Source organism: Meles meles, chromosome 8 (genome assembly GCF_922984935.1).
Source record: "Meles meles chromosome 8, mMelMel3.1 paternal haplotype, whole genome shotgun sequence".
Lineage (NCBI taxonomy): Eukaryota > Metazoa > Chordata > Mammalia > Carnivora > Mustelidae > Meles > Meles meles.
Genome location: NC_060073.1, coordinates 59,937,756 through 59,961,696, shown reverse-complemented (window position 1 = coordinate 59,961,696; position 23,941 = coordinate 59,937,756). Strand labels below are relative to the sequence as shown.

General features: G+C 45.7%; 1 protein-coding gene across 1 annotated transcript in view; it reads left to right on the top strand.

The window, feature by feature from the left end:
• The window catches only part of CLPB (caseinolytic mitochondrial matrix peptidase chaperone subunit B), a 148,578-nt gene extending 125,104 nt beyond the window's left edge, over nucleotides 1-23,474 (top strand). Inside the window, exons 9-16 of the mRNA XM_046016486.1 lie at nucleotides 381-436; nucleotides 5,041-5,085; nucleotides 5,457-5,618; nucleotides 17,694-17,850; nucleotides 18,288-18,361; nucleotides 18,504-18,623; nucleotides 18,846-18,950; nucleotides 19,342-23,474. Of these exons, the coding sequence (XP_045872442.1) occupies nucleotides 381-436; nucleotides 5,041-5,085; nucleotides 5,457-5,618; nucleotides 17,694-17,850; nucleotides 18,288-18,361; nucleotides 18,504-18,623; nucleotides 18,846-18,950; nucleotides 19,342-19,590 (968 nt within the window). The 3' untranslated portion in view covers nucleotides 19,591-23,474. The remainder of the gene's footprint in view (nucleotides 1-380; nucleotides 437-5,040; nucleotides 5,086-5,456; nucleotides 5,619-17,693; nucleotides 17,851-18,287; nucleotides 18,362-18,503; nucleotides 18,624-18,845; nucleotides 18,951-19,341) is intronic.
• Nucleotides 23,475-23,941: the final 467 nt, after the last annotated feature.

The window sequence follows — 23,941 nt, the reverse complement described above, 5'->3', positions numbered from 1 at the left end:
ATGGCAAGACTGTGAGTGTCTAAAGAGATTCAGTGCAGTGACCAGGAATCAGAATGCTCCTGTCAGAGGCAAGGTTTGCATTGGGCTTCAAAGGACAAATTGGCTCTGGATTATAAAAGTCCACCTCCCATTCTTAGGATGCTACTGTAGAAAAAAAGTCTCAGTCTCTATCCACAGAAAAATCAAGATGCAGTGTATACTTTGATTCTGATTCCAGCTCCACCTTTAATTCTTCCTCCAGTGACTGGGAGAGTCACCGACCCTCCATGAGCCCATCCGTAAAACATTATTTCCAATGTCCATCCATTTCTAATATTCTTTCATTCCGGAAGACAAGTCATTTAGTCCTAACCCAACACCTCTCCCTTCCTTCTTATTAGGAAAGACAGAGCTGGCCAAGCAGACAGCCAAATATATGCACAAAGATGCCAAAAAGGTAAGGGCTGGGATGTCGGCCTGATGTGCAGGCCATGGAGACCTCACCACTACTGCTAGCCCCCAAAATTCTAGGCTCCCTGAATCTGGCAATAGTGAATCAAAAAGATGGACCCTGGCCCAGAAAGCAGGCCTCAGTCTGACCCCAGCTTGGCCACCGGTTGTTCCAGGAATTTGGGCAAGTTATCCAACCTCCTTGTATCTCAGTTTATTCATCTGTGAAACTAAAAATAATCCTTGCCCTGCCTGACTGTTCCGGCATTTAGGAGAACCCAGTGAGATTCATCCATGCATTTTCAGGCATCTACTCTGGCCAGGTATTGTATAGATCCTGATAACTCAGCATTTAGGACATACTCCCTGCCCTGAGGAACTCGGGCTAGAGAGGGAACCAGATTTAGAAAGATATTATTACTATCTAGTACATCAAGGCCATGCTAGAGAGAGTGTTGGGGCCTATAGAAGAAAACAAAACAAGTAGGAATGAAAAGATACCATATTGCTTCTTTCCATTGTATATGAGCTTTTAAACATTTCTTTGGCCCTAAGCTGTGGGGTGGTCATAGACCCTTTTCCCCATGACTTCAGAGCCTTTGGACCTCGCCAAAAGAGAAGACTATTCCTATATTTATTCAGACTCGGGCCCTCAAGGCCTTCTTAGTTTGACTTTCTAGGCTGAATGGAAACATTTTCCTACAGAGAGAGATGTCAGAGCCATCCTTGGAGCTTGCAGAAACATTTCAACTAAAGCCAGACATTCTTCCACCAGCTTTCCCCTGTGGAGGCTAAGGTACCCCCGCTCACCACCTGAGGTTGCCCGTGACCCCAGATGGCCCTTGCCTAATTTCTGTGGAAGGCCTCCCCAGCTGAGGCATTGAGAAATTACTCAGGCCCCTGTCAGCCAAAATTGCACTAACAGCAGAGTCCTAGCCACCTTCCATCCTGCTTCTGGCCTCACTACCCCTTTGCCTCCTCCCTGAGGGCCTGGCAGCCATGGCAACATCCTCGGCCCCCTTCTGCCTAATAACTGGCTAAAGGCTCCGAAGCCTCCCTGGCTCTGCCCGTAGCTGTGCTCTGCCTCAACCAAGCCCAGAGCAGACCTTCTTGACAGGCAGTAGGCAAGAACAGCATATTAGCATGCTGCAACTGAAATAGCATTTTGAAGACAATTCATCAGGTTGGCAGCGATTGAAACAATTAGCACTCTGGAAAAAGCCATAAACTAGCAAGACTATTAGGGAAGATACAGTTACGGGCAGGAATCACCTGATTAGGGATGAAGAATTCTGAGTGGTTTAATTTTAATACTGTCAGAAAGGTTAATATTTAATTACAAATTATAATCTCCTTATCCAAGCTGTCTTAATATGTCTTCATACACAGTGGAAGAAGGGAAGCATCGGCTGACTTGCTGGTGTAGAAAGGAGATGGGCTTGCTAAGAGACTGATGATGCAGGTCGTTTTCAGTCAGTGCATCTGAACGAGGGGCCGACTGACACCAGGGCAAGGGCTCCTGAAAGCATGGGGATGGTGTCCTACAGTATACCATCACCCCTCAGAGGCAGTGGGCTGGGCACTCAAGGCCCTGGAGCCGGCCATGCCTCAGCACAGGCTCCAGTTCTTTCTACTGGCCTTAGGCAGGTTGCTTGACCCCTCCCCACAGCGAGATACTGAGTCACAGTGAGCTCAGGCTCTAGCACACTAATCAGTGCCTGAGCCCTGATCTCATGTTTATTCATCACCTCATATTTTCCATGGTACCACCCACCGACCTCTTGTTCAACCCCATGAGGAAGATAACATAGATGCTGAATTAGAGCCACTTTTCAGATGGGAAGACCCAGACCCTATAGCATATAGGGGACGTCCAGGGTCAGTTGCAAGGGGAAGAGATAAAGTCAGAACCCAAGTCTCTCAACTCTCTTTCAGTGCCATTGTTCCTAGCGGTAGTAGGTAGCTAGATTGTAAACTTGTCAGTCTGTTCCCATGTCAAATAGGGAGATGTGAGGCATGAGAAACCCTGTACAACCGTCTTGTGTATTTAATATTTAAATCCTAGGTGGTGCCTCTATAAAACTCCTCTTGTACCAACTCCATTCAGAGTCTGTGTTTAGCACAGGCATTTTCTGGCCATGTAACAGGCAGGCATGAAATCTGCCTTCAAAACCTGAGAGTCCTGGACTGTACCTGATGCCAGCAGGACCCAAGGAAAGATATACAGGAAGGGACATGTCACAGGAGCTGGAGAGGACCTGGGCAGTAGGGCCAGCTCAGTGACATGTACACTAGCTGGGGACTCGGCTTGGTTTTAAGTTCTGGCTTTCTGATCCTTAGTGGCCTCGTTTGTAAAAAGTCACGAATGCCTCTAGACCTGGCTGCCTCACAAGGTCTTGTTCGGACATTCATATAATTTCTTTTTCAGATATTTGGCTTATTTTTTTCTCTCATTAGCCTCTGCTCTTTGTCCCAAATTTGAGCAATTTTGTTAGCTTCCATTATTAGGGTTAATAATCCTTGCAAAACACCTTAGTGCTTAGGGGCTCTGTGGTCTTCTCCTGAGGTAGGATAGTAGTGCCCGGAACATGGCAGTTAGCATGGCACTGTGACAAAGCTCTGAGTCCCCTGCCTGGCTTCAAATCCCAACTCTCAACTGTTCCAGATTTGGCTGGGATCTGTGTTCCCATCTGTTTTCTCATCTGTAAAATGGGTTCAATTATCGTGCCTATCTCATTGGATTATTATGAAGGTTAAATGAGACCATGTAAACAGCTAAACACCATTAGCACATAGTAAGCAATTGGTACATATTGGATATTACTATCATAATTGTTGCCTCACTTCTAGATAACCCTAAGCTAAGATCATGTGAAACCAGAAATATTCCAGACAAGCCAATCAAGCCCGGAAACTTGTTCTGAGTTACTCAGCAAATCAGTAGAAGTAGGACAAGAACCCATAACACTTGACCTAAGTGATCATTAGAGTATATACTTCTGGTATCCTGGGACACTTGACATCTGGGCACAAAGCTCAGAACTTAGAAATGGAAGACTGCCAAGCGCTGATTGACAGAGCAGGAAATATGAGGCAGTAGAGTTTAGTGGCTGAGAGCATAGACTTGGAGCTAAATTGTCACACCTGAATGACCTTGAGCATGTTACTTTAATCTGTGACTCTGTTTTCTCGTCTGGAGGGTAGAAATGATAATAATACTTAGCTCATAGACTTGTACATGCTCTGAACCCTGTGTAGTTTGTTTAGAACATTGCCAGGCACTTAAGAAGCATCCAGAACTGTCAGTTGTTATCATTCGGTACCCACCTCATGGCTTTTAGTGCATTGCTCCCTCTGGGAAGCACTTGAGCTTCCTCATGTCCATCCTATTCTTCCGCAAGCCTTGGCTGAGCTACCTAGGACCCTCTCGAAATGCTTGCTGGCTGAAGCCCCATGTTCTCTGAGAGCAGTGATCACCTCCATGTAGCCTTAATAATTCTCCAAACCCTTATCTATCTCTTGGATTAGGTGCTCTCAGGCCCTAATGGTGAGGCAGGGAGAGGAAACCGGAGCCTGTGTTCCACAGAAAGGAACTGCAGCTCCAAAAGAAGAGGCAGCATGCCCAGCGTCGCAGAGACAGTGGCCAACCTAGGACTGGAAGCCATGTCCCTGCCAGAGTACTTCTGCTGCCCTGTACTGTGGGTACAGAGTGACAGGATGTGAGAAAAACTACAGTTCTGACCAGCAGCATGCTAGAATGGCCTAGATTTCAGACATAGATAGCTACCTTCCTCTAGGGTCTTGGTGCCCTGTCATCCCCAGCTGTTGGACGAAGTGTATTCAGTGAGTGCACTTTCTGAGGTGGAAACTTGTGCCAGTGGGAAAGGAGCCTGGGGAACCCTGGTTTGGGTGGAGGAACAGGCACGTGTAACTATAAGTCCCTAAATTCGTCATGAAAAAGAGTGAACACTTTTTTCTAGGATCATTCCTAGACCCAGTGGTGGAGAGGAATGGGCTACAAGCTGCCTTATGTATAGCTTTTAAGTGAAATGAAGAAATGTAAATAATTTAGAAGATTTCTTAGCACAAAAGAGAAGTGATATAAAACAAAGAGGCATGTGCCCACAAAAGCTGCAAAGTTGAGGGCACCATGGAGCTGGCTGGGTGCTTGCTGCACCCTTCCTTCTCCGCATGACCCACACAGACTGTAGCTGGCTATACCCATGTCTACCTGCCCCACTTGACGGCTTCTTCTCAAGGATGGAGACCAAGACTTGTTCGCTGCTGTAGCTTCAGCACACACAGGATGCCCTCGGGAAATATGGGGTGGCTGATGTGGTAATCAGACCAGTAGAAGCCTAAAAAGAGACATTCTGAGCCAGATTTAGAAAGGCGAGGACATGACTTGGGTCTATTAAGGTAGGGAATGAGGGAATCATGTGGGAGATGAGTGGACAGAAAAGGAGGCAAGGAGCCAAAAAAATAGAATGGGATAGAAGATCTTGCATTGTTGTGGTCTGAAAGCCTAGGGGATATTTGAGATGCTCTCCTCCTAAACCCTTTCCCTCTACCTTCCTGCCTCCAAATGGACTCCTGCTTGTTTCCACACAGGGCTTCATCAGGCTGGACATGTCTGAGTTCCAAGAGCGGCATGAGGTAAGTGAGAGTCCTCGCTGAAGTATGGTATGGAGGGACCATGAGTCAACATCACTCTGCGTGGGTATTTTGTTGGGACTTGTCATGTGGACCTGAGATAACTCCAGCAACCTTGGGATTCATCCTTTGGGGGCATACGTGTGCAAGAGGGTCACCGATCTGTTTTGCATAGACTTGCTCTGAAAAAGAGACCTAGAGAAGATCTGTAGACTCTTCCATTGTGGCAGGATTCCTACCACCCCAGAAAAAAGTCCGACTGTCCTTGTTGAGATAGGCAGTGTTAATGAATGAAGCCATTTTCCTGTGCATGTTCATATCAGAAACTAAAGGTATAGAAAGACCTTTCCAGTATGTTTCCTTCCTTCCTCCAGGTGGCCAAGTTTATCGGGTCCCCACCAGGCTACATTGGCCACGAGGAGGGCGGCCAGCTGACCAAGAAGCTGAAGCAGTGTCCCAATGCTGTGGTGCTCTTCGACGAGGTGGACAAGGCCCATCCAGACGTGCTCACCATCATGCTGCAGCTATTTGATGAGGTGAAAGTCACTTTGGGCTGGGATGGAGTAGGGGACATCTCGGGGCATGTGGACCTATGAACAATAAGAATCAAGGACCCAGAGGCCTGTCTGACCCTTCTTCACTTGCCGCTTCCACATGTGTACATTCAGTTACCTAGCAGATGTGGCTTTGCCCCCTTTCTGGACCAGGGCCCATGCTGGGTACTTTAGGACAGACCAGCACTACCAGAATTGAAATTCTGTGGCTACCCAGGCTGCCTTCTAGAGAGACACAGAGCAGAGGTGCCAGGACAGACCTGAAATTTTAGTTTCAACTCTACTCCATCTCTACTCCATGAGGGGCCTCATGTGACAAACAGGCTGAATCCAAGATAATCTCCAAGAACCTTTCTGGCTCATAGAGCACTTTTCTTGTCACAAGCCCTTTTCAGGCTTGTCACAAACTAGACAGCCTCCTACTGGTGGGGTGAGCCGTAAATGAGAAAAACTCTCTTCTCTTTCAGCACATTCTGTGTACTAGGCTAAAGATGTTATTGCTAACCATCATAACAGCAGGCAGAGTAGAAACCCTTTTACAGAAGAAACTAAGGTTCAGAGCGGTTATAAATGTCTTGCCTATGGCATGGAGCTACTGTGCAGAGGAACCATGTTTGGGCAACAGATACGTTTGATTCTGGAGTCCCAGTTTTCTCTCTCTGTACCACTCCTTACCTCAAGCAGAGAAGAGAGACTTACAAACATAGGAAGGGTTGACCTCTTTCAGGGGCCCTATGGAACTGGGCATGAGGCTTCTCTTCTATATTAGCCAACACGTGTCCAGAGGGAGTCCAGCCTGCCTTTCCCTACAGCCCGGGGACAACAGGAAAGTGTTTTGCTTCCCATGTTGCAAGTGTACTCAAAGGGCAGGAAGGGACTTCTGGACCAAATAGCATACCAGGTGCCAAGCCAAGAAGACCCAGATCCAAATATACTCACAGCTGCCCATCACCTTCCCCACCTGGCCCAGCATCCTTGTCCCTGCCCCAGTTTTACTGCTACCTTCCTAGCTCCCCAAGTCCACCCTGTCCCCAGACCAGCCACTGAGGAATGAAGGCCTGTGCTTCCAAGGTTACATATTCAGTTACTCATACCTGTGCTCTGAGACCTCCCACCTCGTTCCATTCTCTTGATGGGATTCAAGTACACAGCTATGGACCAGGCCCTGTCCTGGTCTCTGGGAGCTCCCTGCATAGTAGGTGGTTGGAAAGGAGACATAATAATAGTTGATATTTTTTACTTTATGTACCAAGCACTGCTCTAAAACATTTACTTATATCAATTCATCGAGTCCTCCCGCTATGAGGTGGTTATTATTACTGCCTCTGTAATAACTGAAGTAAAGTGAGAAAAGTGATTGGCCTATGGTCATGCAGCTGGGAAGAGGAAGTCCAGGATGGGAGCCCAGGTAGTCCATTTCAGATTCTGCAGCTTCAGTAATAACTACCATGCAGCCAGGGCCAGAAGAGAGAGGTAGATCTGCAGGGAAGCCTTCACGGGAAGGGAGGGCCCAGCTCAGAGGGCATGGGCACCGCAGCTTATGACATCTCTGTAGACTTACCTCTGATGGCCTTCTTGGCCCAGAAGAGGGGAGGCAGCTACTGACTGAGATACAACAAGTGCTACCTCCAAGTTGCTACCACCTCCACATGTAAGCCCTGTACCCTTCCCCTGCTGTCACTCCACTGACTACTTTCTGGGAGTTGATAATAATTCCTTCCTGCGACCTCTGGCAGCCTACTGCCATCTCTGAAGTTTATGCCCCTGGTTCCATTGACCAAAGCTGCCATTCAAGATTACTTAGATTTATGCTTATAGGCTTCTTGTGGATAGGGATCTTGTCTTACTCACTCCAACCACTCCCAGAGCCCACAGAATCAAGAGAAATGCTCTGCTGAGTAACTAAATTCAACAGTAATTCAGCATGCCCTCCCAGGATAACTAAGGAGGAGAAGGGCTGACAGCGGACACCTATTATGCAGAAGCACAGGGGCACGAGGCATCCTGGTCTGCCCAGGGAACTCTAGCTGCTCAGCACCATTAGACCACAAAATGAAAGTGAGAGCAGAACAGTAGAGGTGAGTGGGTAAGGTTGGCAGGGACCAATTATGATCCCAGGCGAAGGAATGTGGGTTTTAGATCGAAAGGAGCCTTTAAAAGCTTTAAGTAAGAACGAAACATGGCCACATTCTCACTTTATAAAGATCCTTTCGGCAACCGTGATAGAATGGACTGGAAAGAAGAGGGGGAGCAGCAAGGAGGCTGGTGAAGAATCCAGGCTAGATGTGGGGACGCCTGCTCTGAAGCAGGGCTGTGGGCTGGCCAGAACTCCCAGAAGGCCGACTGTGCAGGACTCGGAGTGAATGTGAGGGGAGACAGAGGAGCCAGGGGTGGTCAGCTACAGGACTCTGGCCTGGGTGGCTGGACAGCTGCTGCTGCCTTCAGCTGAGGCAGGGAACCCATGAGGACAAGCAGCAGATCGGCGAGGAAGATCAGGAGTTGAGGTTTGAAGTTGCTAAAAATGAGATACCTGAGGGATGACCAGGTGGAGGTGTCCAAGAGGCCGGTCATCAGTTGGAGAAGTCTAGAGCATAGGATAGATCTGTACTGGAAGCAGAGATTGAGGAATGTCAGCACAGGTAGAGTAAGAGAAGCCCCAGGAAAGGATGAGCTCTCTCAGCTAGGGGGTATATGGTATACAGAGAAGAAGGGAGGGCTAATAACAGAATTTTGTGACCTATCAGGACAGTCAAAGAGGGAATGTTGTTCAGTGTGGGGTGGACGGGACACACAATACACAGTCTCTGCCTTGGTGTTCATGAAAGAGTTGGGAAAACTAACAGCCAAAAGCACTTCACCCCACTGTGATACGTGCTGTACTAGGATAAGTGGCAAGTGCTGGGAGTTGTAAGGTCTCCTGCTCCAGTCTAGGGGTGTGAAGGAAGGCTCCCATTCCCACCCAGCTCAGTTCTCCCAAGTCTGGTCAGGAGCCCTGATGCTCTCAGCAAAACACCAAGTGGAACTAATGACCCCAGAGCCTGCCATGCAGGGCAGAAGTCTCAGGAGGACACTGCCCCTGCAGAGCCTGCTTCTCCTCCCTCAAGGACAGAAGCAGTGGGAAAACAGCCCCTATAACCCTGGGGTAGCATTCACACCCAGTCATTGCTGGGGTGGGACACTGACAGCTCCCTTTTTGGAGAGGACTCTTTGGCAGTCCTTATTGCCAAGGTCTCTGAGGAGGAGGAGGAGACACGAACACTGTGAAAGTCACGCTTTGGGTCGTCATACACCATACGTCCACTGCTACCTCACCCACCTGGGACCCATCCCCGTCCCAGTTAAAAAAAAAAACAGGACTTTGATCCTGGGATGAAATTGCCACTGGTTACTATTCTGGCCAGTATAGCAGTGTGTGTACTTTGTCCTTGGGGATGAGCTCTGCCAAGTGCCCTATGCATACATTTGGACACATCACACACACAAACACACATGCACACACACATACCACGACCAGGTCCCTAGAACTAGAATTGCCCTCGGTAAATTCTTTTGCTCTGTTACTCATGATCAGGGAAGCCAGTGGCAAAAGCTCAAGAACATCCACTTGTACTCTCTCTCAAATTGAACAAATAAATCTAAGAAGGCTGTGCCAAGGGCCAGTGTAAAGCAAGGCTAAAAAGCAGGTACCATGCCCAGTGTGGAGTAGGTACTAAGTTAATGCACATCCTTCCTTTTTTGCTTCTGAGGGCCAGGGCTGGTCTGCCATTGCTTTGGCTTTAGAAGCAAGGACTGAGCCTGAGTGAGGTCCATACCACCAGGGAAAGGGAAATGCTTGGAGGACTAGCTACCACCTGAGGCCGGGGCAGGCAGGAACTGACAGGTTGGGGTCAGTAATGTGTCCCCAGGGCCATGTTCTCTGGCCTGTCAGGTCCTGTGCTTGGTGGGAGAGTGCACTGGGGCACCGAGAACACGAAGCACAGCACCTGTGGTGCAAGAAGTGCCCCGCCGGTGTCCACTGTTGTTCCCCCGGCGGTTCCACTCACCGAGGCTCTGACCACTGCTTGCATCATAAATAACTGTAAAGTACTGTGGTACAGCGATAATAGCATTGTTTGCTGAGTCGGTGGGAGCTTCTTGCCTTTGAACTGCGTGGCCCCAGATAGCTATACTTCTGTCATTCTGTCTCTTCTCCTTCCTCAGTGCATCTGTCTCCACTACAGATGGTTTCTTTCATCTGTGTCCTTTCTAGAAAGAGCTAAAGATTCCAAGGCCTCTTCCCACATCGGTTAAAGGAGGAGCCTTATTTTCTGTTCCTCTCTGCCAGGCCAAAGGATGGCTTTAAGTTGCAGAGATTTTACCTGTTTCATTCGTCTCGTTCGTTTTGATACAACAAATACCAACAAATAGGTAGTATGTTACATGTCTGCTGTCTAATAACAGTTCAGAACATTTGCACAGCTTGGCTAACCAAGGATTTTTCACCAACATGACCATATTAGTCTTCAGAATGGCCACATAAAATACCCTCCTCTGAGCTCCTACAGTGACCCCTTATAATACTTAACTCACTGGGCTTCTCCCTTATAATATTTAACTCACTGAATTGTCATTGCTGGTTTCTTGAGTGTCTTTTTTTTTTTTTTAATAAACATATAATGTATTTTTATCCCCAGGGGTACAGGTCTGTGAATCGCCAGGTTTACACACTTCATAGCACTCACCATAGCATGTACCCTCCCCAATGTCCATAACCCCCCTCCCCCTCTCCCAATCCCACCTCCCCCCAGCTGCCCCCAGTTTGTTTTGTGCGATTAAGAGTCACTTACGGTTTGTCTCCCTCCCAATCCCATCTTGTTTCATTTATTCTTCTCCTATCCCCCTAACCCCCCATATTGCATCTCCACGTCCTCATATCAGGGAGATCATGATAGTTGTTTTTCTCCGACTGACTTATTTCACTAAGCATGATACCCTCTGGTTCCATCCACGTCGTCGCAAATGGCAAGATCTCATTTCTTTTGATGGCTGCATAGTATTACATTGTGTATATATACCACATCTTTATCCATTCATCTGTTGATGGACATCTAGGTTCTTTCCATAGTTTGGCTATTGTAGACATTGCTGCTATAAACATTCGGGTGCACGTGCCCCTTCGGACCACTATGTTTGTATCTTTAGGGTAAATACCCAGTAGTGCAATTGCTGGGTCATAGGGTAGTTCTGTTTTCAACATTTTGAGGAACCTCCATGCTGTTTTCCAGAGTGGTTGCACCAGCTTGCATTCCCACCAACAGTGTAGGAGGGTTCCCCTTTCTCCGCATCCTTGCCAGCATCTGTCATTTCCTGACTTGTTAATTTTAGCCATTCTGACTGGTGTGAGGTGATATCTCATTGTAGTTTTGATTTGTATTTCCCTGATGCCGAGTGACGTGGAGCACTTTTTCATGTGTCTGTTGGCCATCTGGATGTCTTCTTTGCAGAAATGTCTGTTCATGTCCTCTGCCCATTTCTTGATTGGATTGTTTGTTCTTTGGGTGTTGAGTTTGCTAAGTTCCTTATAGATTTTGGATACTAGCCCTTTATCTGATATGTCGTTTGCAAATATCTTCTCCCATTCTGTCAGTTGTCTTTTGGTTCTGTTAACTGTTTCCTTTGCTGTGCAAAAGCTTTTGATCTTGATGAAATCCCAGTAGTTCATTTTTGCCCTTGCTTCCCTTGCCTTTGCTGATGTTCCTAGGAAGATGTTGCTGCGGCTGAGGTCGAAGAAGTCGCTGCCTGCGTTCTCCTCAAGGATTTTGATGGATTCCTTTCTCACATTGAGGTCCTTCATCCATTTGGAGTCTATTTTCGTGTGTGGTGTAAGGAAGTGGTCCAATTTCATTTTCCTGCATGTGGCTGTCCAATTTTCCCAGCACTATTTATTAAAGAGGCTGTCTTTTTTCCATTGGACATTCTTTCCTGCTTTGTCGAAGATTAGTTGACCATAGAGTTGAGGGTCTATTTCTGGGCTCTCTTTGTTCCATTGATCTATGTGTCTGCTTTTGTGCCAGTACCATGCTGTCTTGATGATGACAGCTTTGTAATAGAACTTGAAGTCCGGAATTGTGATGCCACCAACTTTGGCTTTGTTCTTCAGTATTCCTTTGGCTATTCGAGGTCTTTTCTGGTTCCATATAAATTTTAGGATTATTTGTTCCATTTCTTTGGAAAAAATGGATGGTATTTTGATAGGGATTGCATTAAAGGTGTAGATTGCTTTAGGTAGCATGGACATTTTCACAATATTTATTCTTCCAATCCAGGAGCATGGAACATTTTTCCATTTCTTTGTGTCTTCCTCAATTTCTTTCATGAGTACTTTATAGTTTTCTGCATATAGATTCTTAGCCTCTTTGGTTAGGTTTATTCCTAGGTATCTTATAGTTTTGGGTGCAATTGTAAATGGGATGGACTCCTTAATTTCTCTTTCTTCTGTCTTGTTGTTGGTGTACAGAAATGCAACTGATTTCTGTGCATTGATTTTATATCCTGACACTTGACTGAATTCCTGGACAAGTTCTAGCAGTTTTGGAGTGGAGTCTTTTGGGTTTTCCACATATAGTATCATATCATCTGCGAAGAGTGATAGTTTGACTTCTTCTTTGCCGATTTGGATGCCTTTAATTTCCTTTTGTTGTCTGATTGCTGAGGCTAGGACTTCTAGTACTATGTTGAATAGCAGTGGCGATAATGGACATCCCTGCCGTGTTCCTGACCTTAACGGAAAAGCTTTCAGTTTTTCTCCATTGAGAATGATATTTGTGGTGGGTTTTTCATAGATGGCTTTGATAATATTGAGGTATGTGCCCTCTATCCCTACACTTTGAAGAGTTTTGATCAGGAAGGGATGCTGTACTTTGTCAAATGCTTTTTCAGTATCTATGGAGAGTATCATATGGTTCTTGTTCTTTCTTTTATTAATGTGTTGTATCACATTGATTGATTTGCGGATGTTGAACCAACCTTGCAGCCCTGGAATAAATCCCACTTGATCGTGGTGAATAATCCTTTTAATGTACTGTTGAATCCTATTGGCTAGTATTTTGGTGAGAATTTTTGCATCTGTGTTCATCAAGGATATTGGTCTGTAGTTCTCTCTTTTGGTGGGATCCTTGTCTGGTTTTGGGATCAAGGTGAAGCTGGCCTCATAAAATGAGTTTGGAAGTTTTCCTTCCATTTCTATTTTTTGGAACAGTTTCAGGAGAATAGGAATTAATTCTTCTTTAAATGTTTGGTAGAATTCCCCTGGGAAGCCGTCAGGCCCTGGGCTTTTGTTTGTTTGGAGATTTTTGATGACTGTTTCAATTTCCTTACTGGTTTTGGGCCTGTTCAGGCTTTCTATTTCTTCCTAGTTCAGTTGTGGTAGTTTATATCTCTCTAGGATGCATCCATTTCTTCCAGATTGTCAAATTTGTTGGCATAGAGTTGCTCATAGTATGTTCTTAGAATTGTCTGTATTTCTTTGGTGTTAGTTGTGATCTCTCCTCTTTCATTCATGATTTTATTTATTTGGGTCCTTTCTCTTTTCTTTTTGATAAGTCTTGCCAGGGGTTTATCAATCTTATTGATTCTTTCAAAGAACCAGCTCCTAGTTTCATTGATTTTTTTCTATTGTTTTTTTGGTTTCTATTTCATTGATTTCTGCTCTGATCTTTATGATTTCTCTTCTCCTGCTGGGTTTAGGGTTTCTTTCTTGTTCTTTCTCCAGCTCCTTTAGGTGTAGGGTTAGGTTGTGTACTTGAGACCTTTCTTGTTTCTTGAGAAAGGCTTGTACCGCTATATATTTTCCTCTCAGGACTGCCTTTGCTGTGTCCCACAGATTTTGAACCGTTGTGTTTTCATTATCATTTGTTTCCATGAATTTTTTCAATTCTTCTTTAATTTCCTGGTTGACCTATTCATTCTTTAGAAGGATGCTGTTTAGTCTCCATGTATTTGGGTTCTTTCCAGCTTTCCTCTTGTGATTGAGTTCTAGCTTCAGAGCATTATGGTCTGAAAATATGCAGGGAATGATCCTAATCTTTTGATACCAGTTGAGACCTGATTTGTGACCCAGGATGTGATCTATTCTGGAGAATGTTCCATGTGCACTAGAGAAGAATGTGTATTCTGTTGCTTTGGGATGGAATGTTCTGAATAGATCTGTGATGTCCATCTGGTCCAGTGTGTCATTTAAGGCCTTTATTTCCTTGTTGATCTTTTGCTTGGATGATCTGTCCATATCAGTGAGGGGAGTGTTCAAGTCCCCTACTATTAGTGTATTATTGTTGATGTGTTTCTTTGTATTTGTTATTAATTGGTTTATATAGTTGGCTGCTCCCACGTTAGGGGCATAGATATTTAAAATGGTTAGATCTTCTTGTTGGACAGACCCTTTGAGTAGGATATAGTGTCCTTCCTCATCTCTTATTATAGTCTGTGGCTTAAAATCTAATTGATCTGATATAAGGATTGCCACTCCAGCTTTCTTCTGATGCCCATTAGCATGGTAAATTGTTTTCCACCCCCTCATTTTATTTTTTTTCCTTTTTTTTTAAATTTTTTTTATTTGTTTATTTACAGCATAACAGTGTTCATTGTTTTGGCATCACACCCAGTGCTCCATGCAGTACGTGCCCTCTCTATTACCCACCACCTGGTTCCTCAACCTCCCACCCCCCCCCGCCCCTTCAAAACCCTCCGGCTGTTTTTCAGAGTCCATAGTCTCTCATGGTTCATCTCTGCCTCCAGTTTCCCTCAACTCCCTCTCCTCTCCATCTCCCCATGTCCTCCATGTTATTTGTTATGCTCCACAAATAAGTGAGACCATATGATACTTGACTCTCTCTGCTTGACTTATTTCGCTCAGCATAATCTCTTCCAGTCCCGTCCATGTTGCTACAAAAGTTGGGTATTCATCCTTTCTGATGGAGGCATAATACTCCATTGTGTATATGGACCACATCTTCCTTATCCATTCATCCGTTGAAGGGCATCTTGGTTCTTTCCACAGTTTGGCGACCGTAGCCATTGCTGCAATAAACAAAATAAAAAAATAAAACAAAAAAATAAAAAAAAAAAAACCCTCATTTTAAATCTGGAGGTGTCTTCATGTCTAAAATGAGTTTCTTGGGCGCCTGGGTGGCTCAGTGGGTTAAGCCGCTGCCTTCGGCTCAGGTCATGATCTCAGGGTCCTGGGATCGAGTCCCGCATCGGGCTCTCTGCTCGGCAGCGAGCCTGCTTCCCTCTCTCTCTGCCTGCCACTCTGTCTACTTGTGATCTCTCTCTGTCAAATAAATAAATAAAATCTAAAAAAAAAATTATAAAAAAGAGTTCTTTTTAAAAAATAAATAAATAAATAAATAAATAAAATGAGTTTCTTGTAGGCAACATATAGATGGGTTTTGTTTTTTTATCCATTCTGATACCCTGTGTCTTTTGATTGGGGCATTTAGCCCATTAACATTCAGGGTAACTATTGAGAGATATGAATTTAGTGTCATTATATTGCCTGTAAGGTGACTGTTACTGTATATTGTCTCTGTACCTTTCTAATCTACTACTTTTAGGCTCTCTCTTTGCTTAGAGGACCCCTTTCAATATTTCTGTAGAGCTGGTTTGGTGTTTGCAAATTCTTTCAGTTTTTGTTTGTCCTGGAAGCTTTTTATCTCTCCTTCTATTTTCAATGATAGTCTAGCTGGATAGAGTATTCTTGGCTGCATGTTTTTCTCATTTAGTGCTCTGAATATATCTTGCCAGCTCTTTCTGGCCTGCCAGGTCTCTGTGGATAAGTCTGCTGCCAATCTAATATTTTTACCATTGTGTGTTACAGACTTCTTTTCCCGGGCTGCTTTCAGGATTTTCTCTTTGTCACTAAGACTTGTAAATTTTACTATTAGGTGACAGGGTGTGGGCTTATTCTTGTTGATTTTTGAGGGGGGTTCTCTGCACTTCCTGGATTTTGATGCTTGTTCCCTTTGCCATATTAGGGAAATTCTCTCCAATAATTCTCTCCAATAGACCTTCTGCTCCCCTCTCTCTTTCTTCTTCTTCTGGAATCCCAATTACTCTAATGTTGTTTCGTCTTATGGTGTCACTTATCTCTCGAATTCTCCCCTCGTGGTCCAGTAGCTGTTTGTCCCTCTTTTGATCAGCTTCTTTATTCTCTGTCATTTGGTCTTCTATATCACTAATTCTTTCTTCTGCCTCATTTATCCTAGCACTGAGAGCCTCTATTTTTGATTGCACCTCATTAAATAGCTTTTTTTATTTCAACTTGGTTAGATTTTAGTTCTTTAATTTCTCCAGAAAGGGCTTTTATATCTCCAGAGAGCGTTTCTCTAATATCTTCCATGCCTTTTTCGAGCCCGGCTAGAACCTTCAGAATCGTCATTCTGAACTCTGGATCTGACATATTACCAATGTCCGTGTTGATTAGGTCCCCAGCCTTCAGTACTGCCTTTTGTTCTTTTGTTTGTGGTGATTTTTTCCGCCTTGTCATTTTGTCCAGATAAGAGGATATGAAGGATCAAATAAAATACTGAAAGGGTGGCGAAGAGACCCCAAATTGTGGGGGGGAGAAAGGGGATAAAAAGAGGTTCAGAAAAAAAAAAAAAAGAAAAAAATTTTAAAAATAAAACAAAGAAAAAATACCAAAAAAAGAAAAAATATATATTTTAGATAAACTAGTCAAAAAACGTTAAAAAAGAAAATGGTAAAAGTTTTTAAAAATTTAGTAGAAGAAAAAAAAGAAAAAAAAATTGAATTAACCGCAAGACTAAAGAATCACGGGGAGGAAGCCATGAGTTCCGTGTTTTGCTTTCTCCTCCTCTGGAATTCCGCTGCGGTCCTAGGTATTGAACCTGCTTTTCTTGATAGATGAACTTAGTCCTGTCTGGATATTTTGTTGATCTTCTGGGGGAGGGGCCTGTTGTAGTGACTCTCAAGTGTCTTTGCTGGAGGCGGAATTGCACCGCCCTTACCAGGCCGGACTAAGTAATCCGCTCTGGTTTACCTTTGGGAGCTTCTGTTCCCTGAACACTTTCGGAAGAGTTCTGGAGGACGGGAATGAAAATGGCGGCCTCCTAGTCTCCGGCCTGGAGGAGCCGAGAGCCCAGGGCCCCACTCCTCAGGGCGCACCCAGAGAACAGCACCCAATCACTCCCGTATCCCCAGCCTCCAGCCGCGCTCCGAGCTCACCGAGCCTGTGACCGGTTCAAGGTAACCCCGAGCTGAGAGTTCAGTCCACAGCTCTGTCTCTGTAGCCGGCTTCTCCGTTCTAATACCTGCGAGCTCTGCGACACTCTGACACCCCCGATCCTTCTGTGACCCTGCGGGACCTGGGGCCACGCTGACCCTGCGTGGGCTTCACCCTGGTTTAGCCTCTGGAGCAATGTCCCTCAGTGGAACAGACTTTTAAAAGTCCTGATTTTGTGCTCCGTTCCTCCGCCACTTGCCGGGAGCCGGCCCCTCCCCCCGCGGTCTGTCTTCCCATCGTTCTGGATTCACTTCTCCGCCAGTCCTACCTTTCCGAAAGTGGTTGATTTTCTGTTTCTAGAATTGCTGTTCTTCTTCTCTTCGATCTCCCGTTGGATTTGTAGGTGTTTGCAATGTTTAGATAAGCTATCGAGCTGATCTCCTGCTACCTGATGTAGTCTCAGCCTGCTACTTCTCCGCCATCTTGACTCCTAGCTCCCCTTTTTTTTTTTTTTTAATAACAAGAAGCATGTCAAAGGTTCAGTGAGGCCCCAGTGCCCAACATAGAGCCTGGCCCAGATTGGGCCTCTAAAAAAGTGTATTGCATGGATGCATGTTTAATCGAGCTAACTTTTAGGGTGTCAGAGATGAATCAGGGGCCCTGATGGATGACAAAGAGAGCTTCAGACTTGATTGGAGACACTATCAGCAGGTGGAATGGTTGCAGCCCAGGACAGTGAAAACCAGCAGGAGTGAGCAGCTGGGGGTTCTGGAGAGACCTCCCGGAAGAGGTACCCAAGCTTAGCACTTCCTGACTGTGCAGTCACTGTTCTTTCCCAGGGCCGGCTGACAGATGGAAAAGGGAAGACCATCGACTGCAAGGACGCCATCTTCATCATGACCTCCAATGTGGCCAGTGACGAGATCGCACAGCACGCACTGCAGCTGAGACAGGAAGCTTTGGAGATGAGCCGTAACCGTATCGCAGAAAACCTTGGTATGGCACACAGCCTGCGCCGTCTGGGCAGGTGGGCAAGTGCCCAGACCACCAGCACATCTCCTAGGGGCAAGGATGAGATCAGCCAGGAGGCCACATCTGTCACCTTTCTATTTGCAAATGAACCTTCCAACCCTTCTTCCAAGTCAGAACTCAAGTCTCGGTCCTGACTCTTGTCCCCCTCCTTCCCTCTCACACAACTCCTACACTAAGGAACCCCAGGCTTTGTATTTGTAGCACATAGAACTGGAAGGGCCTCAGGAAGTGCCCAGTCCAATCCTCTCTTTCAAGTGGAGACCAGGCTGAGGCCTAAAGAGCCTGAGACCCTGACCAGGATCACACAGACCATCAGGGGCAGGACCACAGCTCTTTTCGTGAATGGGAGCAAGAGCTCCCTAAATCTGGGGAGTAGGCAGTTTATGATTCTTTTTCCACAGGGGATGTCCAGATTAATGACAAGATAACCATCTCAAAGAACTTCAAGGAGAATGTGATACGCCCTATCCTGAAAGTAAGAGGTCTTTGTCCTTCCTACTGGAGTCTCCAGTGGGAAAATCCCCTTAGCCATCCTTAGTCTTCCCCACCAGGGTCCAGTAATTCCCTTTACCCCTTCTGGGTCACAGAGCTCACCCACCCCTAACCTGGCCCTGCAGGCTCACTTCCGGAGGGATGAGTTTCTGGGAAGAATCAACGAGATTGTCTACTTCCTCCCCTTCTGCCACTCGGAGCTCATCCAGCTTGTCAACAAGGAACTGAACTTCTGGGCCAAGAGAGTAAGAGCAGGAACTGCCCATGGGTGGGGTGGGTCATCTGCCCATTGGAAATCAGGGAACACTGGGTTGGAAGTGACCCCCGCTAGAGGCATGGAGCACAGTGGTGTGGGCCATTGGCCCTGGGGGATACAGTCACTCACAGTCCCAGGCCTCAGGGCAGAGTGGTGAGAGATGGAAAGCACTGGGCCACATGCAGGCATGCTCCTATCTGACTTATCTCAGGCCAAGCAAAGGCACAACATCACGCTGCTCTGGGACCGCGAGGTGGCAGATGTGTTGGTTGACGGCTACAATGTGCACTATGGTGCCCGCTCCATCAAGCATGAGGTAAGCGCAGGAGCCTGAGAGAAGTAAGGCACCTCCATACCTCCCTTCCCAGTGCCTCCGCCCCACCCTGGGCTCCCAGCCTGAAATAGCCCATACCGAAAGCAGATGCCCCTTCAGAACCCAAACCAGAAGATGATCAAGTAAAACCCCGGTCCTGGAGGATAAGCCATGTGAACCCCAGCCAGGGGAATGAGGAACAAGTTGGGAACTTCAAAAACTGGTGTTGTTGAGTTCTTAGCCTAGTCCTACAAGCTGTGTGTTGTTAGCCCCACTTTGCAGAGGGGGAAGCTGAAGCTCAGGTTTCTGACTTGCCCTAGCAGTAGTAAGTGAAAGAACCTGGGCTACAGGCCACGGCATTAACAGTGCTGACCCCTTTGCCCATCACCTACAGGTCGAGCGCCGTGTGGTGAACCAGCTGGCAGCTGCCTATGAGCAGGACCTGCTGCCGGGGGGCTGCACTCTGCGCATCACTGTGGAGGACTCGGACAAACATCTGCTCAAGAGCCCCGAGCTGCCCTCCCCGCAGGCTGAGAAGCGCCCACCCAAGCTGCGCCTAGAGATCATTGATAAGGACAGCAAGACCCGCAAACTGGACATCCGGGCACCACTACACCCTGAGAAGGTGTGCCACAACCTCTAGCTTCTACCTACCTGCCTTTACGTGCCCTCAACATCCAATAAAGGCCCCTCGGCTGTGGCATGGCAACTGACCTATCTTCCCTCCTGCCCTTTCCCTCCTCTCCACCCAGCCTGATGACTGTTTACCCCCAGTAGACCCCTCCTCAACCTCAAAGTCAAAGATAGGGATTTTGCCCTCCCTTGGGCCCTTTGTTATGGGCCCAAAAACTTGCTAACAGGTCTCCAAGAGAAGAGCTCCCTCCCCACCCCCTTCAAGGCAGGGAGGAGGAGGAGGAGGCCCCTTATCTTTATCCTTCAGCATGATCCCCATGGCCTATAGTCTCTGGAACTTTATCATGGTCCCAGAAAGCTCGGAAGTTTGGCAGCTAAGAACAGATCTGCCTGGGCAAAGACGGGGACCAGGCTGTGACCTGCCACCCTCTGCTGGCCTTCATGCAACTGAGTGCCCAGAATGTTTGCACAGATTGTGGAAAAAGAGTGCAGAGGCCCAGGCAGAGGTTGTGCAGTGTAGACTGTAGCTACCTCTTTCCCATATCCTAGAATTCCAAGGTGAAGGGACCCATAGAACTCTTCCTCGCTCCACTGCCTGATGGTAGCTGTTCCCACTCATTACACATTCTGGTGTCAGGCCAGACCATGTTTCTCCAGCTTTGGAACCAAGCCAATGTAAGGCACCTCTAGGAGGAAGGCTGAGTGGGTCACTACCCTGCTCTGCTCCGGGACTGGACAACAGTACCAAATGACCAAGCAAGCTCAGCTCTATGGGGCCTCCTTTAGGAGACCAACATAGACATTGGGAAACTGTAGGAAGAGTGATAATGAAATCAGGCTGTGCCCAGGTGGCGAAGGAGTCTGCATCAGCTCTGTCTATACTGCTGTCCCAGCTGAGTTAGCCTGGAATAAACCACTCCCCCGTGCAGTCTGCATGTTAGTCACTAAGCAGAGGGTCTGCACACCATCCCCCAAGGGCATACCATAAACCAGGCACGTGTCAACCCTGGCTTAGGACACAGCAAGGCCTGGTGCATCTTTGGGCACCATCGATACTAGCCACCATTGATGACCACCCCATCACCTGCAGAACCGTTTTGGATCCCTCCTTTGGTGTTAGCTACTCTCTTTCAGGAAGCAGAAAATAGAGACAGGAATTAAAATCTCTTTGGTGTTGGAAGAAGGCCATGACCATGTGGTGGGTACAAGGCAGTCAGAAGTCAGGGCGTGGGCTCCAGCAGATGCTCCAGCAATCACCGTCCAGTACGTCAAGGAGCTGTCTGCTGCTCCCTACCTCAGTGACTGCTGTTCTTTTTACTACTACTACTACTACACCACTCCTACTTGTTTTGAAATCATTTTAGACTTAGGAAAAGTTGCAAAAATAGTTGTTTTCATATATCCTTCACCTCATTTCTCCTCATACTAACATCTTACAAAACTAGTATAATTATTAAAAGCAGGAAATTAACATTGATACTGTACTAACTAATCTGTAGACTAATCTTCAGATTTTGCCATTTTTCCCACTGGTGTCCTTTATCTGGTCCAGGGTCCAATCCAGGATCCCATGTTATATTTTGTTGTCATGTTTCCTTTGTCTCCTTCAGCCCTTGGTAGTTCCTCCATCTTTCTTTGCCTTTCATGACCTTAACACTTCTGAAATATCCAGACCAGTTATTTTATAGAATGTTCCAAAATTTGGGTTTGTCCTGTTTTCACATGATTAGATTGAGGGTCTGCAGTTTTGGCAGAGCTACCCCAGAAGTAATGATGTGCCCTTCTAGTGCCTTCTAGCAGGGGGTTATATTAACTTGGATCACGTGACTGTGGTGGTGTGGGTCAGGTTTCTCTACTGTAAAATAATTAATTCCCCCTTTGAAATTCATAAGAATCTTGTGAGGAGATACTTTGAAGCTGTGTAAATATCTTACTTATCCTTAAACTTTTGCCTGCTAATTTTAGCATCCATCGGTGGTTTTTGCTTACAAGAATTAATGTTGTGTTGGCCTAATGATGACTTTCTGTTTACTTATTCCATCTGTACTTATTAATTGGTATTCTACTATAGGCAAGAGCTCTCTCTTTTCTCCCATATATTTATTCAACAATTTATTTATATCAGTATAAACTAATGGATATTTGTCTTATTCTGTGGGTTATAATCTAATACTTCAGTAGTTTATTTGTTGCTCATACTGGCCAAGCTTTAGCCATTGAGAATTCTTTCAGGTTGGCTTCTGTATTGTTTGGCATTGCCCCCATCATTTTTTAGCCCTTCTTTCTCTCTAGCACCACAAGATGTTCCAAGCTCACTCATATTTTTCCTGTTCCAGCCCTGCATCAGCTGTTTCCCCAGATAGCTCCTGATTCCTTGCACTCAAGAACGGACACTAGGTATATTCATTACTACTGGAATGTCATTACTTCTAGGCCCTTTCGGCATACAGAGTTAGGAAATAGGTGTATTCATGTTAACACACACATCTGAATTTATTGTTGTATCTAATTGTATGTTATTAAAAATCAGGAGTTCACACTAATACCTAATACCAATCCAATACCATAGGATTTGTGACTGCTTTTGTTATACCTTACTATTCTTTTTCTCTTCTGCTGCCATCTCCTTTTCTTCTCCTTTCACTCTGTTTGGTGTTCAGATTTTCCTTAAAGGTTCTAATGCAATCAGTCAGTGACCATCATATATGGAACATACCTATTAGATAAAGTTCTTATGCCTGGTTGTCAGTCTTTCATTCAGTCAGCTGTGGCTAGGAGCAGCAGGCATATAACTCAAGACCAGATAACTTTTGTATTAGAAAACCCAATGGCCACCTTCCAGAAAGGAGAGCAGGAGATAGGGAAAACCCCTAGATTTTGAGGAACTTAAGTATCACTTCTACAGTTTCACAACTACACCTCCTAAGTGATGTTGGCCCCTAGCTTTAGCCTTCATAACATACTAGGCAACATTCAGCTCCCTTGCGTTACCTGTTCTCTGTCTGTCTTTGTCAGTAGAAAGCACGGTAAGCACCCAGAGGACAGACACTCAGTTGTCCAGCTCACTGTCCTATTCACAGGTTGTGCCACAATGCCAGAAATGACAGATGTTCCAGGTATTCAGATGGTTGGGTGGGCCCTGCAGTGAGCACAGATCTTCACAGTGAGTCCCAGGACAGGACAGTATCATTTATTCACTGAGCATGCATTTACTCATCATGTTCTTGTGGCCAGCCAGTAGGATCTGCCAGGATTGGACCCTGAGCAAACAGGGCAAAGACCCAGAACCCATATTGAGTATCTTAGAATGCGTGAGACAGGGCTTGAAAATGAAAAATGTAACACCTTTGTTATTCGAAAAGAAAAACTCAGAGATGTGTAGTGATTGTTTTAGAAATTTAGAGATGGGGCACCTGAGTGGTTCAGTTGGTTAAGCATCCAGCTCTTGATTTTGGCTCAGATCATGATCTCAGTGTTGTGAGATTGAGCCCCATGTTGGGCTCCATGCTGGGCATGGAGCCTGCTTAAGATTCTCCTCTGTCCCTCTCCCATTGCCGCCACCCCATCCAAAAAAGCCAAAAAGATTTAGGGGAAAAAAACACATCTAAGCCATAAGCCTCAGCCTGATAAGTAGAAGAGAGGGGGAAAGGTACAAGATTAGGAATGAGAAATCACATAGATATGGAAATTCTTTAAATAATTTCAGGAGAATTCTATGGCAACAAATTTGGAAACAGCAAATAGGTAATTTTCCAGCAGACTCCTAAAACATACTTTAAGTAGACCAATTAATTACCAAAGAAGAAATTGGAAAGCTGATTAAATGTTATCCTTCTGGAAAAATCATGTTCTTTTTTTTTTCCTAAAGAGTCTATTTATTTGACAGAGAGAGAAAGCACAAGCAGGGGGAGCGGCAGGCAGAGAGGGAGAAGCAGGCCCTGCGCGAAGCAGGGAGCCAGATGCAGGACTCGATCCCAGGACCATGGGATCATGACCTGAGCCGAAGGCAGAGGCTTAACCTTGGAGCCACCCAGGTGCCCCTGAGAAATCATGTTGTTTTATTTAAACTACTTTTATTGAAATATACATGGAAAAATGTGCAAATCACACGTATACATTTCCACTGAATGGTCACAAGGTGAACACTACTTTTAGCTGTCATATCCAGCCCAACAAATAGATGAGTTATCATTTTTAATTATTGTGTAAGCTGTTTCAGACCTTGGGATAAGATGGAAAGATGTTCAGTTGAATTTTAAAGACCAGCATAAGATTAATACACAAACCTGATAGTCCTAGCCTATCTCACCTATGACTGTAGATAAGAAATATCAAATAAAATAAAGTTGAATTATACACTA